Source organism: Chiloscyllium plagiosum, unplaced genomic scaffold (assembly GCF_037043375.1).
Source record: "Chiloscyllium plagiosum isolate Xiang-an unplaced genomic scaffold, Cpla_swu_hap1 HiC_scaffold_4, whole genome shotgun sequence".
Classification (NCBI taxonomy): domain Eukaryota; kingdom Metazoa; phylum Chordata; class Chondrichthyes; order Orectolobiformes; family Hemiscylliidae; genus Chiloscyllium; species Chiloscyllium plagiosum.
Window position 1 is genome coordinate 18,917,748 of NW_028270142.1, and position 22,252 is coordinate 18,939,999.

The 22,252-nt window shown below is 38.3% G+C and overlaps 1 protein-coding gene across 2 annotated transcripts in view; it reads right to left on the reverse strand.

The window, feature by feature from the left end:
• Positions 1-9,487: 9,487 nt before the first annotated feature.
• znf704 (zinc finger protein 704) overlaps positions 9,488-22,252 on the reverse strand; it is a 192,380-nt gene continuing 179,615 nt past the window's right edge. The window contains exons 9-10 of one of the 2 annotated variants that reach the window (XM_087985999.1): positions 22,099-22,230; positions 9,488-20,312 (exon numbers count right to left, since the gene is read on the reverse strand). In XM_087985999.1, coding sequence (XP_087842125.1) covers positions 22,119-22,230 — 112 coding nt within the window. In that variant the 3' untranslated portion in view covers positions 9,488-20,312; positions 22,099-22,118. Of the gene's footprint in view, positions 22,231-22,252 lie in introns of both variants that reach the window. The other variant, XM_043689092.2, reaches the window with a different exon arrangement.

Sequence of the window (22,252 nt, forward strand, 5' to 3'; positions counted from 1 at the left end):
AAATTGTTCAGGGATGTGTAGGCTAAGTGCATTAGTCACAGGTAAATGTAGAGTAATAGGGTAGGGGAATGAGTCTGGGTGGATTACTCTTTGGAGGGTTGGTGTGGACTTTTTGGGCCAAATGGCCTATTTCCACACTGCAGGAATTCTATGATAGGTGGAATGGATAGGAAGAAACATTTCATATTAGAAGATAAATCAATAATCAGCATAGATTTAAGGCAGAGTACTTGAGATTTACAGAGGATTTTATGAAAATTATTTTCACCCAGAGGGTGGTGGTCATTTGGAAAGGGTGGTAAAAGCAGGAACCATCACAGCATTTAAGAAGTATTTAGATGATCACTTGAAGCAGCATAACACACAAGGCTACAGGCTATGTGTTGAGAAATGTGATGAGAGTAGAGAAGATATATTGATGACCAGCGTGAACATGATGGCTGAAGACCTCTTTCTATGTTGTAAAACTGTATGGATGGAGTCTTATAGGGGTCTGAGTGACACGGACTGTGTTGAGTTGTGAGACAGAATCAGGTGACAAATGCAATAAAGCCCATTTCGGGAGCTATCTTTTATCCTTTCCATAAGCAACATGGTGAGATCACACTAGGCAGCAGCATGTTGCCAGTTGCCAGTTATCATGGTTGTTATATGCCTTGTTAATAGCCCAACTTGTGTCATTAATATACAGCCTTCCATCTTACCAAACTCACAAAACAAGCTTCACATCGGAAATATCAACAGGGAAACTGGAGCAAGTCTCTGGCAGATTTAGCTCATCACTTGTTCCAAATGACCATGATGTTGGAAACTGGCCCCAACAACTCAGGGCATATCCCATGGCTACTGGCCACACACACTTCCCACATCAAAGCCATTGGCATCTGACATCTGCCTGCTGCAACAATCCTCATGGCACATCAACCATGACCATTATAATGCTGCAGCAAGAATACTGTGCGCTTAGGGACAAATTATGGACTGGACCAGTCTGTAACTCGGGGCTCTTTGCTTGCTGTCCCCGGAGTGGGGCTGCGCACGGAGTTGGGGGTGACCAGCAGGCCCAGAGTGGAGAGGAGTGGACAGTGGTCCAGAGCAGAGAGGGGGTAGCCAGCGGCTCGGAACAGAGAGGGGGCGGTCAGTGTTCTGGAGTAGAGAGGGGGTGGTCAGTGTTCTGGAGTAGAGAGGGGGTGGTCAGTGTTCTGGAGTAGAGAGGGGGTGGTCAGTGTTCTTGAGCGGAATCGGGTGGTCAGTATTCTGGAGCAGAGAGAGGGGTGTGTGTCAGTGTTCTGGAGTGTAGAGGGGGATTTGTCAGTATTCTGGAGTGGAGAGGGGGATTTGTCAGTGTTCTGGAGTGGAGAGGGGGATTTGTCAGTGTTCTGGAGTGGAGAGGGGATGGTCAGTATTTTCTGGAGTGGAGAGGGGGTGGTCAGTGTTCTGGAGTGGAGAGCGGGTGGTCAGTGTTCTGGAGTAGGGAGGGGTGGTCAGTGTTCTGGAGTGGAGGAGGTGGTCAGTGTTCTGGAGTAGGGAGGGGTGGTCAGTGTTCTGAAGCGGAGAGGGATGGTCAGTGTTCTGGAGTAGGGAGGGGTGGTCAGTGTTCTGGAGTAGGGAGGGATGGTCAGTGTTCTGGAGTAGGGAGGGGTGGTCAGTGTTCTGGAGCGGAGAGGGGTAGTCAGTGCTCTGGAGCGGAGAGGGGTGGTCAGTGCTCTGGAGTGGAGAGGGGTGGTCAGTGTTCTAGAGTAGGGAGGGGTGGTCAGTGTTCTGGAGCGGAGAGCGGGTGGTCAGTGTTCTGGAGCAGAGAGGGGGTAGTCAGGGCCCAGAGTGAAGATGGCTACTGGTTGTGAACCAGTGGAGCCCAATCACATGAAAACTGTTACAGAAAGACTGTAGTGTCTATCTTTTTAGCTTTATTTCCTCTTTTCCTAACTTATTCTATGTGTATCTGTAATGTAGTGTGACTTCTTTTCTTTATTTTCTCTATTTTTGTGTACCTAAGATTTGCACCTGGATACCTTTGAAACCAGGTCCCCAGAACATTGCCTAGAACAAGGTAAGATCGCACCATGCATTGGCAACTCTGTGCACTTTTCTCTGTACTCATGTTCTTTTGCAACTTGAGTAATTGTGACAATAAACCTAATGCGAATTCCAATCGTGTTCACTCACTATTACTCACAGCATCCCTGCCTTAAATTGAGTTGCCTTGCTTTTTTTGTACTTGACCCCCTTAGTGGGGGATACCAGGCTTATATAGCTGCTATCTCGTCATGTAGTTTAGCACAGACCCAAAGCCAGGAAGCTTGTCATAGTTCTCAGCTGTCCTCAGTCAAATCAAAGGGGATAGCTTTCATTCAGGATGTTCCCTGGGTCAAGGGCAGGCTCCAATACCAGACTCTGCTCAGGGCGCTCAGAATCAGGACTCTATCCCCAAAAGGGGTGAGGAACCAAATGAGGGGCAGCTACCCCACCGTCTGCCCTATCGTGGACTGTTTTTCTCATGGAATGAGCGAAAGACAAGGTACTGTGGAGGATGAGAGTGGGTAGCACAGCTATTAGTATTGGTGTAGGTAGGAACGTGTCCTGAGTGAGTGAATAGGCAGCACTGAGGACATGCAGGGTTAGTGTCGTTCGAGTTCGGAATGGGTGACAGTGAGTGGGAAAGATGTTGCAGGAATTAATGAGAGTGTAGGTTATGAGCTTTGGTATGAGATTGGTATGGCAGCATAGATAGGACAATTGCGAGGTATCAGAGAGCAGATGGCAGAACTTACCCTGGTAGAATGGCAAAAGCTATTCACCTTCTCCCTGTAGAGCTAGGCATTCCTCCAAACGACTGAGAGGTCTCTGAAATAGGAGGCAACCTGAGATCACACTGGCATGGTCTGGTGACATGGCCTCCATTGCTGGTTCTGGCTAGAAAGAAATCTCAAGTCAGTACCACCCTGCCTAGCAAGCTTGCCAGGACTCTGTCCTCGAAGCAGGGTGAAGTTTTTCCCCTGCCTTCTTTACTATTCATTCACTGGCTTGTGGGTGTCACTGGCTTGTGTCAGTATTAATTGCTCATCCTCTAACTGCCCAGAGGGCACTCGGGAGTCAACCACATTGACATGTGTCTGGAGTCACAGGTGGACCAGATCATTAAATTCAAATTCCATCACTTACCATGATGGGATTTGAAACCAGGTCCCCAGAGCATTGTCTAGGACTCTGGATCAACACTCTAGTAATAATATCTCTAAACCATTGCCATGACCAGGGCAAGCATGGTATCGAAGGACTCTCAATGCTTATCTGAGTGTGCACCGTGCTTTGAAAGATGAAAGGTTGAAGGGATGCTGACGAAATCCAGGCCACCTGCTGAGTGACGAGTTCTTCCAGCAATGGTTTGTGGTAAGATAGGGTGGAAACCGGGCGTCAGAGACACCATGGGACGTGGTGGATAATTAATGAAGCGACTTTGATGAGATAGGGCAAGAAAACCCCTTAACCCTCACGATGACAAATACTCCGAAAACTTTAATGAAACTCAAACTTTGCCAAAACAAAACCCCTCAACCCTGTGACTCTATGATTCTATTTAGGTTGTGCACCCAGTTTTGCAACTTAGTTCCTCAAATCTTTTCCTCATACATCAGTCTTAAAGTTATTTACATCAGTAGGGATGACTCATGAGTATGAAACATTCCTCTCAAAACTATTTAAATTCTCTGTAGTTCCAGCTTTGTCAGAGGTAAAACTTTCATTTACTATGTCTTGACTGTGGACACATTATCTCTTATAATAGTTGCTTTCTCATTACTTCCTGGCTACTGTGCTGATAATTCCCAGCCATTTTTATAACTCAAATCCTTCATTTCTGGCAACATCCTGGTAAATGATTCCATGTTTTGAGAAGATTTGTAGCTCAGGTTGAGGTTCTGGATATAAGTTTGCTCGCTGAGCTGGAAGGTTCCTTTTCAGATGTTTCATCACCCTACTAGGTAATATGATCAGTGGGTCTCTGGTGAAGCACTGTTGTTGTGACCCACTTTCTATTTATGTGTTTAGGCTTCCTTGGGTTGGTAATGTCACTTCTTGTTGTAATGTCATTTCCAAACAACATCACCACAGGAAATGACATCATCATAGGAAATGACATCACTGACCCAAGGAAACCTGAACACATAACTACAAAGCGGGTCACAACACCAGTGCTTCACTAGAGGCCCACTGATGATGTTACCTAGTATGGTGACAAAATGTCTGAAAAATGAACCTTGCAGCTCAGCGGCCAAGTATACATCCAGATCCTGGTAAATCTCTTCTGAACCCCCTTCAGCTTAATAATATCCTTCCTATAACAGGGCGATCAGAACTGAACACAGACTCCAGAAGACACCTCACCAACGTTCAGCACAACCTCAACATGATGTCCCAACTCCCATACTCAAAGGTCTGAGCAATGAAGGCAAGCTTTCTGAACACCTTCATTTTACCATCCTGTCTACATGTGATGCAAGTTCAAACTCAAACTCAACACAATCTCTTCTTGAGGTCAAATAGGAATCAACGTAACCAACAGACTGACATAATTGTGAATATCTATGAGAGAATGGGATAGAATTGGTAGCTAGGAAATGGACTTTTGAATATGTACTGAATAAAAATGACTTCAATCTTCACATTACTTAATTGGAGAAAATTTTGGCTCATCCAGTACTGGATGTCTGATGAGGAGCCTGATAATTTGGCAATGGTGGGAATGATGGAAAGCTGGGTGCCATTGATGGACACAGGAAAAGCAATTGTGTTTTCAGATGAAGTCACGAAAAGATAGCATGTAGATAAAGTTCTTGGGGGATATGAGGTATAATCTGGTGTCAATTTGTCATTATTACTATTTAATTCCAACAAGGTGGCTATTTTAACATGATCTGGGAGAGTAAGGTGTGGTGGATGGTATTTTGAAGTTTTGGTGAAGGAGAGGTGAAATCAGGCAGAGGTACAGGCTTGGGTCAATCTTCCACTTTATCATCACTTCCATATATGTTGAGGAAAAAATACATTTTCAAGGTTCTGCTTTTCCTTCAGATGAAATATTGCTGTGATGTTTGAACAGCAGGAAGGGATGACAGTCAAAAGAAAAAAATTAGTTAAACTAAATTTCCTAAAATTCATCTCTTTGACTGGTCTCCAGTTAACCATTTTAATCTCTACTTCCTGGCTTAGGATTTATTTCCTCATAGAGTCAGACAGTCAAGGTTGTGCATCATGGAAACAAAACGTTCAGTCCAACTCGTCCATGCTGACCAGATATTCAAAATTAATGTAGTCCCATTTGCCAGCATTTGGCCTGTTTCCCTCTAAACTCTTCCTATTCATGTACCCATCCAGATGCCTTTTAAACGTTGTAATTTACTGGCCTCCACCACCACCTCTGGCAGCTCATTCCAAACACACATCACCCTCTGTGTGAAAAAGTTGCCCCTTAGGTCCTTTTTAAATCTTTCCCCTTTCACCTTAAACATATGCTCTCTAGTTCTGGACTCTCCCATGCCAGGGAAAAGACCTTGTCTATTCACCCTATCCATATTCCTCATGATTTTATAAACCTCTATAAGGTCACCCCTCAGCCTCCGACGCTCCAGGGAAAACAGCCCCAGCCTATTCAACCTCTCCCTATAGCTGAGATCGTCCAACCCTGGCAACATCCTTGTAAATCTTTTCTGAAACTTTTCACATTTTACAGCATCCTTCCTATAGCAGGAAACCAGAATGTAATTATCTGTAAAATGTGTGTAAATAAATTAATGAGATATATAGAATCATAGAATTTTACAGTACAGGTGGTCATTCAACCATCGTATCAGTACCAGCTCCCAAAAGAGCTACATAGCTACACTAACAGAAATTGCTGGAAAAATCCAGCAGGTTAGGCAGCATCTTTGGAGAGAACTGGAGTTCTGAAGAATCACTGGGCTGAAACGTTAACTCCTCTTTCTCTCCACAGATGCTGCCAGAATGCTGAGTTTTTTCAGCAGTTTTTGTTTTGTTTCAGATCTCCAGTGTGCAGTTCTTCGGTTTCTTTTGGGAGTTATCCAGCTTGTCCCATGCTGCAGCCCGATCTTTGTATCCCTCTATATTCATCACTTCCAAATACATATCCAGCTCTCTCTTGAAATCTTGTATGGAATCCACCTCCACCACTGTCCCAGGCAGCACATTCCAAATCTAAAATCTCTAACTGAAGAGGTTCCTCCTCATCTCATTCCTAGTTACCTCGCTGACAATCTTGAAATTGTGGTCCTTAGCTACTGACATACACATTTGTGGAAATCAAATATCCTTCTTTACCCTGTCAAAATTGTTAATAAACACCTCAATAATGGCACTTCTTAATCTTCTCTGCTCCAAGGAGAATCAGCCCAATTTCTCTAATCTTGTTTTGTAACCCTCATTCCTGGTATCAACCTAGAAAATCTCCTTTCCACTCTTTCCAGGGTTTAATATCCTGTCTTAAATAAGGTGCCCAGAACTGAACACAGTAGTCCAAATGTGGTCTGACCAATGATTTGTAGAGGTGTAGCATCACCTCCTTGCTTTTATGCTCTCTGCCCCTATTTATAAACCCAAGGATCCTATAAGACCTCTTACAACTGCCTCAACTTGCCTGGCCAAATTCAGGTCTTCCTGCTTCTGTACTCCCTTCAAAGCTGTACTATTGAGCCTGTGGTCTCTCTGTGTTTCTTCCACCAAAATGTATTACCTCACATTTCTCTGCACTGAAATTCATCGGCCAGGTGTCTGCCCATTTAGCCGACTTGTCAATGTTTCTCACACTTTTAAATGTAGGAAGGATTCCTGCAAATAAGAACATGCTTCTGCAGACCCTCTAAATGTTGACAGTCTCCAAGATACTTTGAAACTTTTGAAAATGTCAACTACCTAAAATACCACAGCAGAAACCATTTTCAATAATATACAACAGAAATTTTGTGTCAAAAAATATATGGAGGCATTACGTGTTACAGAGTTCATGGTTGTCCTTCTGGCAGGCCTTGGGTAGACAAGTTAATTGACCTCGAGGACAGCTTAATTGAATACCTGACATATAGGATTCAACTCCATGAGCTCCTTTACACATTACATGCTGATGTTTCATCCTCAGCTGTTTTCCTGGTAGTTTGCAATTGCCTTCCACTCACAGAGGCAGGGACAGGAAGCAGATCCCAAATGATTAATGGAGTAATGATTTGGAGATGCTGGTGTTGGACTGAGGTGTACAAAGTTAAAAATCACACAACACCAGGTTATAGTCCAACAGGTTTAATTGGAAGCACTAGCTTTCGGAGCACTGCTCCTTCATCAGGTGGTTGTGATGAAGGAGCAGCGCTCCGAAAGCTAGTGCTTCCAATTAAACCTGTTGGACTGTAGCCTGGTGTTGTGTGATTTTTAACTGAAATAGGAATTGAACTCACCCTGTTGACAATATTCTCAACCACAGGCTAGCCACCTGAGCTAACCAGCTCTTGGGACATAGGATCAATTTACAACAAATGCCTACCTAATAATACTATCTAATCGAATACCAAAGATTATTTGTGTAAATCTGCCAGTTATCTTGTTTCACTGAAGTTAATGGTGGAGGACCCAGGATGTTCAGCATTTCTTGCCCTCATATTACACATAAGGGATTAGAATAATTTGTTTGTTTATTTATCACCAGGAAATTAATTAATTTCTAATGACAGCATTGCAACTTTCTACTATTACTCAGATTTAGTTTCCAATATCAATGTCTATACTAGCACAATTCATTTTCTTGTTTTAGCTTATTGATGTTTCTTGAGCCAAGAAAAGACATCTGGACATCCTATCACTATAGCCTAACCCAAACTCACATGCTCCAGGGCATACTGCCAAGCTCTTTGTCTCCATTGCTTAGCTGTAGATTGTCCTTTTGTGCCAAAAAAGGTCAATTTATTTCTCCATTATGCGATCCACAAAGACCCAATGGTACTCTCAGAGAAGTGGCCATTTTTTGTGCACACTTAGCCATGTTATTCCTGTGTTTAGGAAGTCCACAAATGAAGTTTAAAATGTTTTTGCAATAATTGACCTGTGATTTTATAACTATGAATGTTAATGAAGATGTCTATTTTCTGATCTTCTCAGAAATCAAATTCAAATATAATTTAATAGTGACTGAGACTGAACAGCAATTTTCTGTTGCAAAATTGAGTTGACCTCACCAGGTTTTCATTGTCCTACTGCAAGAATTCATGCATGTTAATCAAATTCAAAATAAAGAATGGTCTCTACTGCCACCTACAGTTAATTCTCTCTACTTAAGCAGCCATAAAAGCACTAGAAAAATAAACGTGGATTTATGTAGCACTGAGTCATATGTCATACATGTTTCTCATGAATTATTTTTTGAAGTACAATGATAATTGTTACACAGGAAGATAAGTGATTAATAGTGCACAATTCATCACTTGCAAGATCATTAATCACAATAAAACCAGGCTTCTGCAAATCCATCAAATATTGACGGACTCTGCAAATATTCCTTGCAATATTTACATACAGTGAATATTCTGAAAGAACATCTCCAAATTCACATAGATATGAAACATTTTTAACAAAGATTTGTAGTCATTATACCCTTGAATGGCTGGATTGACCTTGTGAGGGTCACAACATTCTTACACACTGTGCGAGGAAGAACATCCTAATGAATTGGATATTAGAAAAACCTCCAGATCTTGCGGGGTGGCGCAGACTTGTGATGGAGCACGTCCCTCAGGATTATCAGACAAGTATGGTGCGCCATGGAACAGAGCTATCTTATAAGACATGGCAGCCCTGTCTAAATTACATTGACATGGACCTATCGGTGGTACTGATTAGGGTCTTTATATAACCACAAGGGCTGTATATGGTGGTCCAGGGAACACGGGGTGGGGTGAGGCCTAGTAAATATGGGTATAACTGTGCTCCCATGGACGGGAGCTTTAGTGGAGGTGCAGCGAGTGGAGTAATGTAATGTAGAGTTATGTAATTTAATTTACTTTTAGTGGATTGCAATTTAATTTAATACTATTTTATTTAATTTCAGTTTATTCTAATTTGGGTTGTTAGGTAAGTATGAGATGATTGTATCTTGAACAGTAGTAGGCAGTTTATTGTTAGCATTACTGTAACACTATTTCTACTTCTCTATTTCTGTACTTTCAAAACTTTTTGGTTCTTATTGTAAAAGAGTAAAACATTTTCAATAAATATATATATAATATATATATATAGTGACATTAATGTAACAAAATGAATTAATATAGTTTATAATATTATAATGTATGAAAGTAATTAAACACTTAACCTTTCATATACATTCCTGTAAGAATACACAGTGCAATGTCAGTCAATATATGACAAAGGGAGAAAAGATCAATGATTGAATAGTTCATGACGTGCTTTTGTAAAAAGATTCACATGAAACAGTATCTGCATATTATGTATTTTTTATTATATAATACATATTTACAAACACACAATGGTCATTTGTGATTAACCGGAGTACCCAATTGGTTTCTTTTTCCCTGACACTGGATTAGTTAGATTTTTAAAATATAAAGACTGATACATATTTTAAATTCCTAGCATGTGCCGAGGAATATTTTTAATCAGGCCTGGAACATACAAACTTAGACAACAGCAGCTGCAGACAAATTTGTCAAACTCCAGAAACCAGAATGACCAAATTAGACAATTCACCATGTTAGGCAAAAATGACCCAATTAAGAAATCCAAATACTTAAATTTGTCACAAATAATACCTGACTTTTTCTAGCTGTTTTTCCAGCTCCCGTCAATCCTCCACTGTATGAAGAGATTCAAATGTATCAATAGTCTGATTAACTCTTCCAAGAATAAAAAATGCACAATCATTTTACTACCCTTCCCCCCCCCCAGCAAAATACTGGCCTGGACAAAACTGCTGAACCAGGCCAAGTGAGCCCTAAAATCCCACTGGAATGTACAGTTAGTCTGACACAGACACTGACAACACAGTGGTTTAATCGTCTCCATTATACACGGAAACCATCAATGGTAAAACTAAGTAGAACATCAAACAGTTAAAGCATTTAATATGTACAGTTTGTTAAGAAGTAATACATAAATTTCCCTCAATCAGTTAACAGTCAACATGAACATCACTTAGAAATTTGAGAGTTTGTAACTTCATTGCCAGTGAAAACAGGAGTTGCTATCTTCAGTCTCGGAATGCTAATGTTAAGGTGAAACCTTTATTGGTGGCCATTTTTAACATGGTGCTTTCTTTCCCCCAAGTACTTTCAATACTTTATCATTATGTATTGGTAATAAAATTAACAATTAATATTGCAACTGCATACTCATTGTTCCAGTGTTTCTCAGATAGAACGAAAACAGCTAAAATGGCCAGCTTCTTTTGCCGAAACTATGGTGGATACCAGAGACGAGTCCCTCAATTCATAAGAAATTCCCATCAAAAGATTTGTTGCAGTTCAACAAGATTTAGTTAGCCCCATTTCCATTCACAATTACTTTCAGGGAAAAAGTGGTGGAAAATGAGAAATAATCGGAGCCAATGAGAGGGTAAATTGATACTTAAGAAACCTGCTGACTCTCCTCAGAGGCTTGGTGTGGACTCAATGGGCCAAATGGCCTGCATCCACAGTGGAGGGATTCTACTTAGCAGCCTCATGGCCCTGCCATAGAGGATTCTGGGAAGGAAACCCAGTAAAATTTGATGGCATAACATCATCAAGATAGGCAGACATTTTTAAGCCTAGCTCTGACCAGATTGCAGCCACAAAGACTCTTTTTGAACAACTTAAAGATTTAATTTTGAAACGAGGACAACCTACCTCACTGATATTGAGGTGAACCAACACATAACAACTGAATATTCAATTTGGTCTAGAAGTACACCTTCACCTGAATAGTGCTCAAAACTAAGGGATGTGGTCAATTTTCCCTTTTCTTTCCTCAGATAAACTGAAATCAATTATGCCTTCATCATGACCCTGGTTCAATTAATAGACTTGTAATTGCCCTTGCAATCTTCTTGATTCAGTGCAATTAACCATGCAGCCACCAAATACCCTGTAAATGTGACATCCTTTTTCAGTCTCACCAGCAGAGACTGATAGCCTCTGCTTTTCCTGCACAATGTTAGGTGATGCCTCTTTTCCCTCAGGTTATTAAACTGTGAAATAAATGATCAGATAAGGTGCCTCAAGCTGCTATATCCTTACAGTTGGTGCAGCTAACATTTTAGTTACTTCACAACAAACATTGGTCAGTTAATCCCTTTAATTAAGCCTTATGTACACTTTCAAGTTTGCTGTTAAGAGTTCTTTGCTACGACCATACAAAGCTGAGCAAGCAGTGATAAAAAGATCCAAATTTTTTTTTTAAAACTTATGGATGTAGAAATATTTAATGCCATGTATACAAACTGATGTTTTCAAATAGAATTGGCTACCATCTAAAAATGGATAAATTTCAGAAATATACTGTAATTAACTACTTTGTCTTGCAAGATGAGATCAACATGCCAGAAATCCCAAAGAAACTAATACTGAATCATGGACAAGGATTCAACTAAATTAATGTAAGCAAAACAACAGCTGCTATTGCTGAAAATAACAGCTGAAAATAATGACACAAAAGAGTGATAATTGCCCAGGAGCAAATGCTTTCAATTGTAAGATTCTAAAATAGGTAGGTGAAGCCATTGCAAATGCACTACAATACTCTTCCAAAACTCCCTTTATCTGAGAACAGTTCCTTTAGATTAGAAAATTGTACATGTCACTCTATCAGAGTAATGCCAGGAAACCACTGACCAGTTAATCTAACATCTGTTGTCAGTGACCACCTGGAGGCTATAAGCCTGGGGTAACAGAACACTTTGAAAACCTTCAGCTGACCAGAGAGAGCCTTTGTATATTTGTAAACATGTTAGTTATGCCTGAATTGACTGATTTAGCTTACTTCAAGAGGTGACAAATGGATAGAGGAGTATCTGTTGATGTTATTTATCTGGGAAGCATCTGATAAAGTACTTTATAAAAGTCTTTGATAAAGTTGAATCCCAAGAAACTGAAGGCAAATTGTTCATCTAGTTAAGAAAATGGCTGAGACATTAGAAATGATAGGTAGGTACTCTAGCTGACGTGATGTGATTGCTGATGTTGCACTAGGATCTGTAATGGGACTTCAACTACTCACAGGACTTCTTAACAACTTAGTAGATGAACCAAAAAACTCCACATTTAATTTTGCAAAGACTCAAAGATAGATGGCAACGCAAGCAAGAATAGTGAATTTACATATATTTTGCTAGAAAAAGTGAAGACAAACCTGTTCCAAATGAATTATAGGGTAGGTAAGCAAGAGTTCACATTAAATTAAAAATGAAAGAAAATGTGCTTTCTAATTGAGGAAAAACTTGGCGGTCTCAAGAGGCTTGGTGTCCCGGTACATAGGTAATTAAAATTCATGAACAGCTACAGAAAATAATCAAACCAGCCAATGGAATGTTGGCCTTTATCGCCAAAAGATTAGGAATACAAGATAGTAGGGGCATATTTCAACTACAACACCCTGGCTAAACAATACCTGGACTACAGTGAGCAGTTCGAGACACCTCATCTTGAGAGGATATACTGGCTTTGGAAAGAATGAAATCTAAAACTACCAGAATTATACATGGTCTCCAAAAAGTAAAATGCTAGATGGAATTAGATAAAATAGGCTTATATACATCAGAATGCATGAAATTAAAGAATGATTTGGTTAAAGTTTTCAAATACTATGGAGAACAACTAGGCTAGATAGAACTAAACTAATTCTTCTGGCTGATGAGTCTAAGGCCAAGGGCACAGTGCAAGAATTAGAACCTAAACATTTAGAGTGAAAGTAGGATTCATTTCTACATGGAAAGGGAAATAGAAATTTGGAGCTCTCTCCCAAATGGCAATTGTAAATTTTGAAACTGAATAGATCCTTTTTGTTACCAAAGCTTTTATGGGTTAGGGGAAAAGGGGGTATGTATTAGATATTGAATAGTGGAATCAGTTTGAGGGACTAAATAGTCTACTTGTGTTCCTATGTTCTCTCAGACCCTATCGAGAGAGTTTCTCCTCTTTCAGCACAGAATCTTGTGCATTTTCAAACTGGGTATTTCCAGGCCCTGACTCCTGCATTGGGTGTCTGGGCACACACTTGGAGTTAGCCAATCATAAGTCGTATGGCAGGTTCCTGAGGCTGCAGGGCCTATAACTAAAAGAATAGCAGCAGGACGGCAAACCTACAAATGAAAACTTAATTATGCAAATTGGGTGTGTAGCCCCTGCAAGTGATTAGCCACCACAGGGAAAATCGCCTGGAGTTGGAAATATGTTGGCCTTCTGATCCAACGTTAATATTTTTGACTTTGTTCTTGTCTCCACCTGAAGTCCAACCCACACCCTGCCCCCTTTCGGGACCCTGGAAATTCTCACCCTGTTAGCGCAGGATTGACACACCTTCAAAAGAATTTGGGCTGTTCCTATCTAGCACTGTTTTCAATTTGCTCAGTAATTTTATGGTAATGAGAAAAATTACATTATTATCTACAAAGAAAACAAGTATCCTGAACTGCTAATTACCTGCTCAGAAAGTGTTGCCAAATAAATGAAAACTGCAGACATTTTCTATTGAGAATGAGAGTATGTAGTTACAAGCCTTAGGTTAAATGCACCAATCATTGTTCAATAGTAACAAAATACTTCATATAACACTGCTCCTTATAATAACACTGCTTCTCCATTTTTTTAATCCCCAAAAATATCAACACAACTGTTTGAGAGAATTGTTTAAAGCCATATAAAGTTTACACCTTAAGCAGATAATGTAATTACAAGGATGTTTGGCAATCACGCAGATTTGGACAGAGGAATGTTTTACTCATTACTTGTATAATCCGACTGTCGTGTCACAGGCAACATTACAAGATGCATAGCTTACAGTATTTTACATTCAATCAACCATTTTAAAAGAGGAATTCTTGCACATGCAACAACTGCACATTCTAGCTACACCTTTGGTCTTGGCACTGGCCATAAAAGACGTTTCAATTGACAAAGTGTTTGAATAAAAAAAGGACATTGTTTAAAAAGCAGATGTAAACATCAAACTCCAACTGAACTATTTTGCAAAGGATAACCAACTATGAAATTTAGGACCAATGAATGCCACAAATACAAATCATCTTAGTGGGAAAGGCAAGAACTGCTTGAGAAGGGAAGATGGGGGAAAGTGAGGTTAATGAAAATGACAGCAGCCTTGCTGGGCCAAAGTGTCATTTTCTGCTTCCAATATTTTATGCAATTAATTGTGAAGACGATTAAAAATTTCAAATTGTAAATTGCGATGTGTAGTTGTAGTGCACTTAAACCTCTTAAAATAACAGACAATGATACCACGCCTGTTCTCCTGAGATAAGTCTTACTATTCCAAACATAAGAACATCGGTTATGGCTTGAAAAAGTTTCTGCCCAACATTTCCTGCCATTTAACAAACCTGTGAAAACAGCAATCCTGAGGTTTTTTTCCATTTATTTTTCTAACAAGTAATGTTAGTCTACATTTTCGCAAAGGCAATGTCCTTTGGTACTAAACAAAAGCCAAGAACTTGAAAAACACTTGGTACAAAAGTTTATAACATTTTACGTAGTTCACTTTGTTTAAAAACTATTTTGCCTGTGCTGCCTGTGGTAACTGCAGTTTGTGTTTATCAGCACCAGGGAATCACCTGATGATACTGGTAAGCAGTTATTTCTTCAGATAAAATGCATCAAGTCACTTTTCAGCCAGACAATCAGAAGTCTTGTCTAACAGATGCAAGATAAGTCCACAGTGAGGCAAGTTGGCAAATCTCCACCTCACATACATACCAAAATTAATTTGCTGTTTTTTGAGATAACTCATAGGGTAGATGCAAGAAGGATAGAACTTAATTTATAATAAAAACTGGGTTTAATTGAAATGCTTTTCAATAATTTTAAAATTTTGACAAATCCAAACTCTAATCCCAAATGTATGCTAACATATAGAAAGGTTTCAGTGAACTTTAGCATTCCAATTTGAAATTTTAAAACAATATCTAAGTTGGCCATGGTAGTTTGTTTTAGTGTTCCTCACTTTAATGTTGGAAGTGTCACACCGGGTAAAATCTTACTGACATAAGATTTTTTCTTCTGAAAGGTTTAATAAGCTCGGACCTTTCTCTCTGGAGAGAAGGAGGAAGAGAGGAGATCTAATCAAGGTGTACAAAATAATGAGTGGAATAGATAAAGTCAATAGCCAGAGACTTTTCCCCAGGGCAGGATTGACTGGTACGAGAAGTCATAGTTTGAAGATATTAGGAGAAAGGTATAAAGGAGACGTCAGAGGTAGGTTCTTTACGCAGAAAGTTGTGAATGCATGGAATGTGTTGTCAGCTGTGGTGGTGGAAACAGAGTCATTGGGGACATTTAAGCGACTGCTGGACATGCACATGGATAGCAGTGAGTTGAGGGGTGTGTAGGTTAAGTTATTTTATTTTACATTAGGATTAAATCTTGGCACAACATCATGGGCCAAAGGGCCTATTTTGTGCTGTACTTTTCTATGTTCTATGTCTGAAAGGAAAGAATGATGAACAAAAAATTATTTTTTCGGAAAAGGTTGTGATATGAGAATAAACTCTGTACTGAGTAATATTTCAATGTTATATTAATTGCTGACATAGCTGCTGGCATCACAATGGAAGAGATCTGGTGATGCACTCAGATGAATAATAATGGTGGGAATGGCAGCAATTCCTGATGAAGGGCTTTTTCCCGAAACGTCGATTTCGAAGCTTTTCGGATGCTGCCTGAATTGCTGTGCTCTTCCAGCACCACTGATCCAGCAATACAATAGGGACTGGTGAAGCATTACAATTGATTAGTGAGGATATATTATGGATTATTAGGGTAATTAGACTAGGTAATGAGAAAGTGTTAGAAGGAAGAGTCATTGCACCTGAAACGTTAATTCTGATTTCTCTCTACAGATGCTGCCAGACCTGTTGAGCTTTTCCAGACATTTAGTGTAGTGTCGGAATGAGAAGTTAAATAGAGTGAATAATAGCACTGTTTAGAGAAAGTGGGGGATGCTCAGGGGGTGAAGAGAGAAAAAAAAGAGTACTGTTGTAATGACATTATTTTTATGGCATTAGACTTGAAATGTTTGGATTTGTTTTTACTTTGGCCAGAAAGGCGATTAACTCCTTATAATAAATATGCATATTATTTTCATCATATAAAATATAAACAAAGCACATTTATGACAATAGTCTTGGACTATTATAAATTTGGATTTAGGGGATTAAGAACACAGACATTTTTCATTACTAATGGACAGCCACTTGTAACATCTGAAAATGGGTTAAGAATAACACAATTGCTTGGATATCACTGGAAATTTCCAATGATATGAGACTTTTTGATGTCTTCCAATTTGTTTTTAGAAGTAGTGCTTTAGACACTTAATATTTTAACATGTACTAGATTCCAAATGCACATTTTTTAAAAGATTGTAATTTAGTGAAACAAGGCTAATTTAGTTTGAAAACATCAAAAACAGAGATATAGTTACCTGCTTTCCCCAAATATTATAACTTAGAGCAAGATATATATTAGAAAGGAATGGTTTAGGTTTTGAGAGAAAGAAGCAGACTGTTGACATATAATTCTGTGTAAGTGACGTGACCTGAGTATCCATGGAAACTAACATTTCCATTTCTTCCATGGCTCCGTGTTTTCTATAAACCTTTTGGAGTTTTCACAATTTTAGCAAAATAGTACTATGCATCATAAAGCATCCTTTGGAACATAATAATGTGAAACAATAATTAGACAGCTAGTTCTGATTGGGTAGTCTGAATACATAGCTATAACTCGGAGACAAATTTACTACCAAGGAATCAACCGTATTCTCCAGAGAGCTTAAACTAACTTGCAGTGGGGGGTATTAGAAATTTATGAGTCAATATTTATTCTTTAAAAAACACCAAAAACTAAAGTATCTACTCAAATTGTAGTTTAACTGTGGAATTCAGTTCCACATAGAGATGGAACAACTGAGGTGAATAGCACAGATGTACTTATGGGGAAGCTAAATATGTAGATGAAGGATAAAGGGATAGAAGGATATGTTAATAGGATAAGAGCTAAGTTGGGAGGATATTCATGTTCTGTCAAAACATTGCCATGAACCTGTCCAGTAAAATGGCCAGTTTAATAGCATAAATTTTATGCACTATTGTGTAAAACATTTCTTTTTGGCTTGTAGATAATTATTGACACATCTGCTAGACAAGAAAAATAAAAGTATGGCTTTGGTTGATTTTAACATCCTGCAGAATGTAGCACCTTGTACTTTAGATGGTTTCTAGCTCACAGTACAATAGCACAATGTGACTAGACAATGACAAAATGCAGCAACACCACTGGCTCAACAGAGAATGGGAGCATTCCTGTAATCTAGAGAAACAGATGCCCCTTGGAACTACCACACAGGAAAACACGAGGCATGTTCACGATACATTCACAATATGCACTTTATATACACAGACACACACATTATTTATATATATGTAATATATATATAAAATAAAGAAAATGTAGGGATGTGCAAACATCCTGACAATTATTTTTTCCAAAAAAATTCATCAAACTCTGGAATGTTTAACGAACTTCAGTACTATCTACTTTCTTACGTCCTTAAGTGCATCTTTCAGAAATATTGTCACATTTGGTTTAGCAGTGCAAACAAGGCTGCCAGAATTGACTACAACATGCATATTTAGGAAGTAATGATTCCATCACGTAATTACAAACAACGCCACAATGCACAACAAACAATTTAAGGAACCTTCGCCCCCAAATTCTGTGAATTCCATATTTTTAATATATAACTTCTATACTTTATTTTACAAAATATAATTCTTGAACAAATTGTACTTTCTTATTATTCCAAAATTTTTTATTTAAAAAAATGGGCACTACTGTTGATGGAAAAACATAGTGGTTAAATGACAAGAAACCCTATTAATGGTGTGTGTTTCAAAGCAACTTCACACTTCATTTGTCCTCTGCTGAGTAATGCTGCTGGGTACTGGAAGCTGTACGTATTCCAAACCACTTTTCAAAAATAAACATGGTCAACACCATTGTACCTTGTAAATGAAAAATGGTCTCACAAAAACAAGAATCCATGTTCCAAATATTTCTTTGTCAAAGTCTGAAGTTTGAACTCATTATTTTTGCCAGGACTAATTATTTTTTCAGGACTGCACGAATTAATTTTATAAATTTCATGATTCAAAAAGACCTTTAAAATATCTTGTTTAGGGAATCAAATACTTGGAACAAGAAATCCTATCTATATCAAGACATTGGCTGCATTATCATCTCTCAATGAGGAGAATAAATCATAAGCTAAGTAACTCAGCTGAGAATTTTCTTTGGATGTTTTTTTTTTTAATTGGGGTTCTCTCACAGGTCAAGTGCTGGAAAATGGGATTAAAATGGTTAGGTGGTTGTTTTTGACCAGTGTGGACTTCACCTTCAATAATGCATGAAATAGTTCTTTGAGCTATAAAGAGACTAGTTGGAAACATTGACTTTTGGACAGTGAGTCAATTTGAGTAGTAATCTGGGGCAAAAAGGGGAAAAATTGATTTGAAATAGTTGTTTCAAATCTACAATTTGGACAGTCACTGCTAGATGGGTACAGTGGAGTGTTATTGATAAACAGCTGAAGGGTCTTTTTTTTGTGCTGTAGATTCCTACGATGAAGTTATGACAATGGAGACAGTAGCTCCAGGGAATTTCATGGTCAACACTTTTGAACTGACCACACTAAGATAGTATTACCTTGTATGTCAGTAATCCGCCGATATTGGAAAATATATCTGTCACATCGGAGTTTCCAAAATTTCAGAATTTATTCAATTTTGTAAAATCTCTACTGTGTCCACCATAACTATGACATATAACGGTTACAACCAATGCCTATAACCAGAAAAATTAGAAACGCCTATAATGCTTTCAGTACTGATAAGCACACCTGCAAAGTTGAGGATATATAGAACCTGTGTTTGAAGAAATTGGGTAAAGAATAAGAAATGCTGAAAACTGGAAAGGGTTTTGGAGAAATACTTTTACCACTGTTAATCAGAGATATTTGCGGATGGAAAACTTGGTCAGGTGTAACTAGTACACTTATGATCACTAAAATGTAAAGGAGAGAATGTGGAAAACTCTCAATGAGGAAATAATTAATAAGAGAAATATATATCAGGATAGAGAAAATGTTTTTGAAGGAAATCAAAAATTTGAAAACAGGCAGGGGTAAAAATTAGTAAGTTAATCAGTGCTGGTTAGACAAATCAAAAGAATAACTTTAGATTTGTTAATACAAGGAACAATTACTGAAGTTTCAAGTCATGTATGAAATGAAATGTGAATATTATAGGTTTAACAAGATCACTAGATTAAATCACTAGTTCAGATATTTCATGAAAATGCAATCTAACGTGCTTAGAAGGTGTGCAGAAATGATGGAAAGCACCATCATAGATAGAAAGAAGATAGGTTCACTTTTTGGTTAGTCCTATCATATCCTCAGTACTTCCTTTATACTTCACCTTCAATAATACATGAAATATGATCACAATAGTTCTTTAAGCTATAAAGAGATTAGTTGGGAACATTGACTTTTGGACAGTGAGTCAATTTGAGTAATAATCTGGGGCAAAAAGGGGAGAAATTTGATTTGAAATTGTTGTTTCAAATCAACAATTTGGATAGTCTCTGCTAGGTGGGTACAGTGGAGTGTTATTGATATACACTCCTGCATCTGCATTCCTTATTTCAAGTATATTAAACTGAGAGGATGTATAGAGGTCAGTTTATCTATTACTGCCAGTTTTCAAATATGGCCAAAATGAAATAAATGCACCAATTTAACACATGACAGACTCATACCTGATTCAGCCAGAAGTAAAGAGCAATGGACTGGTGACAAGACCAATTAAATGAGAGTCCCGACAGTGGGCCTCAATGATAGGTATAAGATAAATAATGTTTTTGGGCCCCAACATTCTTCTCAATGTTCCTTGTGCAGCCATTTTTCTTTTTGAAGAAGAATCTCTGGTCTCCATTGTCCCTTATGCAGAATCTCCATTGTTAATATTGTCTCTATCTTTTCTGGAGGTACATAGATTAGAAACTTTAAATGCAATCCAATTAATAAAGGGTTAACATTATCTTCTATAACCATTTTATTTTCATATTCAAATTTGAATTTGCTACAATAAATGCAGAGAGGTTTCAATGATTAGCCAGCAATGACTCCTAAACAGGCCTTCCCATTTTTGACAATAGTTTTACTTTAAAGTATATATTTTAGGAGAAACACACACTACATTAGGCTTACCATCACTGACTGTTATTTTAAAGCCCAATGTCCAAGTGTTTCAAAATTATCTGAATAGCTGCTCCTGTGTATGATTTGCTTTCACATAAGGTAGTATAATCAGGTGGGAAATTTTGCTCATGGCATTATCTCAGTTTACAAAGAAACCCAGTTGAACTACCTAGAATTTACTGTATTGGCAGCTTTATCTAGCTGGACATAGTGAAATGTGGATTGTACGAAATTTAGTTCAGTAAGACCCTGCTTTCAGCTGTTCATTAAGTAATTATCATACTATTTGGTTTGAAAAAATTGCTGTGAACACTCTTACACAATCAGTATACTAATAGTGAATGGCATCATTTCTCTGAGCAGCTTTATTATCTCAGAGAAATGATAACACTTTCAGGGTAATTTTCACCATCACTGTCCTGATAATAGTCTAATGGGTTACCCATGCATTGTAGAATCTATCTGATTTTCATTCCATTGAATTCACGCAAGCTCAACTGTTAGTAGCCAATCCATTCTATGCATTTACTGCCTAGCTGGTAAAAGTGAACAATCTCTTTGATTAATTGTACATTAGGTATAATGTCTGTTAGCTGAGCAACACATAATTTCTAGCACTGAGAATGTGTTTCTGATTAACTGTCAAAATCATTATTGGAGTAAATTTATACGTTTGTACAGAACTGCAGCCAAAAAGACATTTTAAAAAAGCACTGCTGTTCTTAATGTACCCCAGTGTTAATATCGAACAAAACTGGCATCAATTCACTTGCACTGTCTTCATTCATTGATCCAGCTTAATGCACATCCCTAAAGAGTTCACTAGCTTTTAATGCAAAACTATGTAGCTATTTGTTATCTTGCTTTTCTAAGAAACATAAATTCCTGCTGAGCCTGGCTTGTGCTCCATGGTGTCTTATTAATGTTGCAAAACAATCAATTTTGCTTTCTTGGAAGTTTATCATGGGTCTGCAAAGAAATAATTTCACTCACCTTTCATGCGACCCTGATTTTACATCTCCTTCAACATTCAAGAAAATAAGACACATATTGCAATGTCGCCAACAGAACGCAATATTCCCATTAGTGATTTTGGTGTGGTTTAAAAGTAAATGCGAGTAAAAAGCTTAAAAAATAGCTTATACCGCTCAGAAGAACATTGAAATTACACCAGAAAGATAAACCACGTGTGTTTCATAACAGAGTTCCTTGTGTTGACACGCTGGTCACAAGTATTAGGTTTCCTGAGAAACCTCCAAGAATAAGGTATAAAATTGGAACACAATATACTTCTACTCCCTGTCAGCTATGTTTCAAACTGATGTACAAACATTTGCTTCAGAATTTCTTCATCATTCTGTTCCAGCTGCTCATAGAAAGAGATCTCTTTGTAATACACTATTTATCACTGACATTGGAACTGTCTGTTTGCTGCTTGGTTCCACACAGGATTCTTTTAAGTGCATCTTGTTGAATGTAAGTGTTGTTGCTACACTTATAAATTTATTTAGAAAAAGTTAAGTGCTTCAAAACATTACATAATAGCTGCCTAAAGAATTTTCTTACAGGCCTTTCGCAACGTTTCTCTAATCAATAAACCTCTGGCAAGCTTTCTTCCAACGGCACGCAGTACACCACATATCTCGGTTTTCCATGCCATACACTTTCCGACATTTCTTTCCTTCCCCACGAGTTTTCCTAGGAGTGAAGTAAACAAATT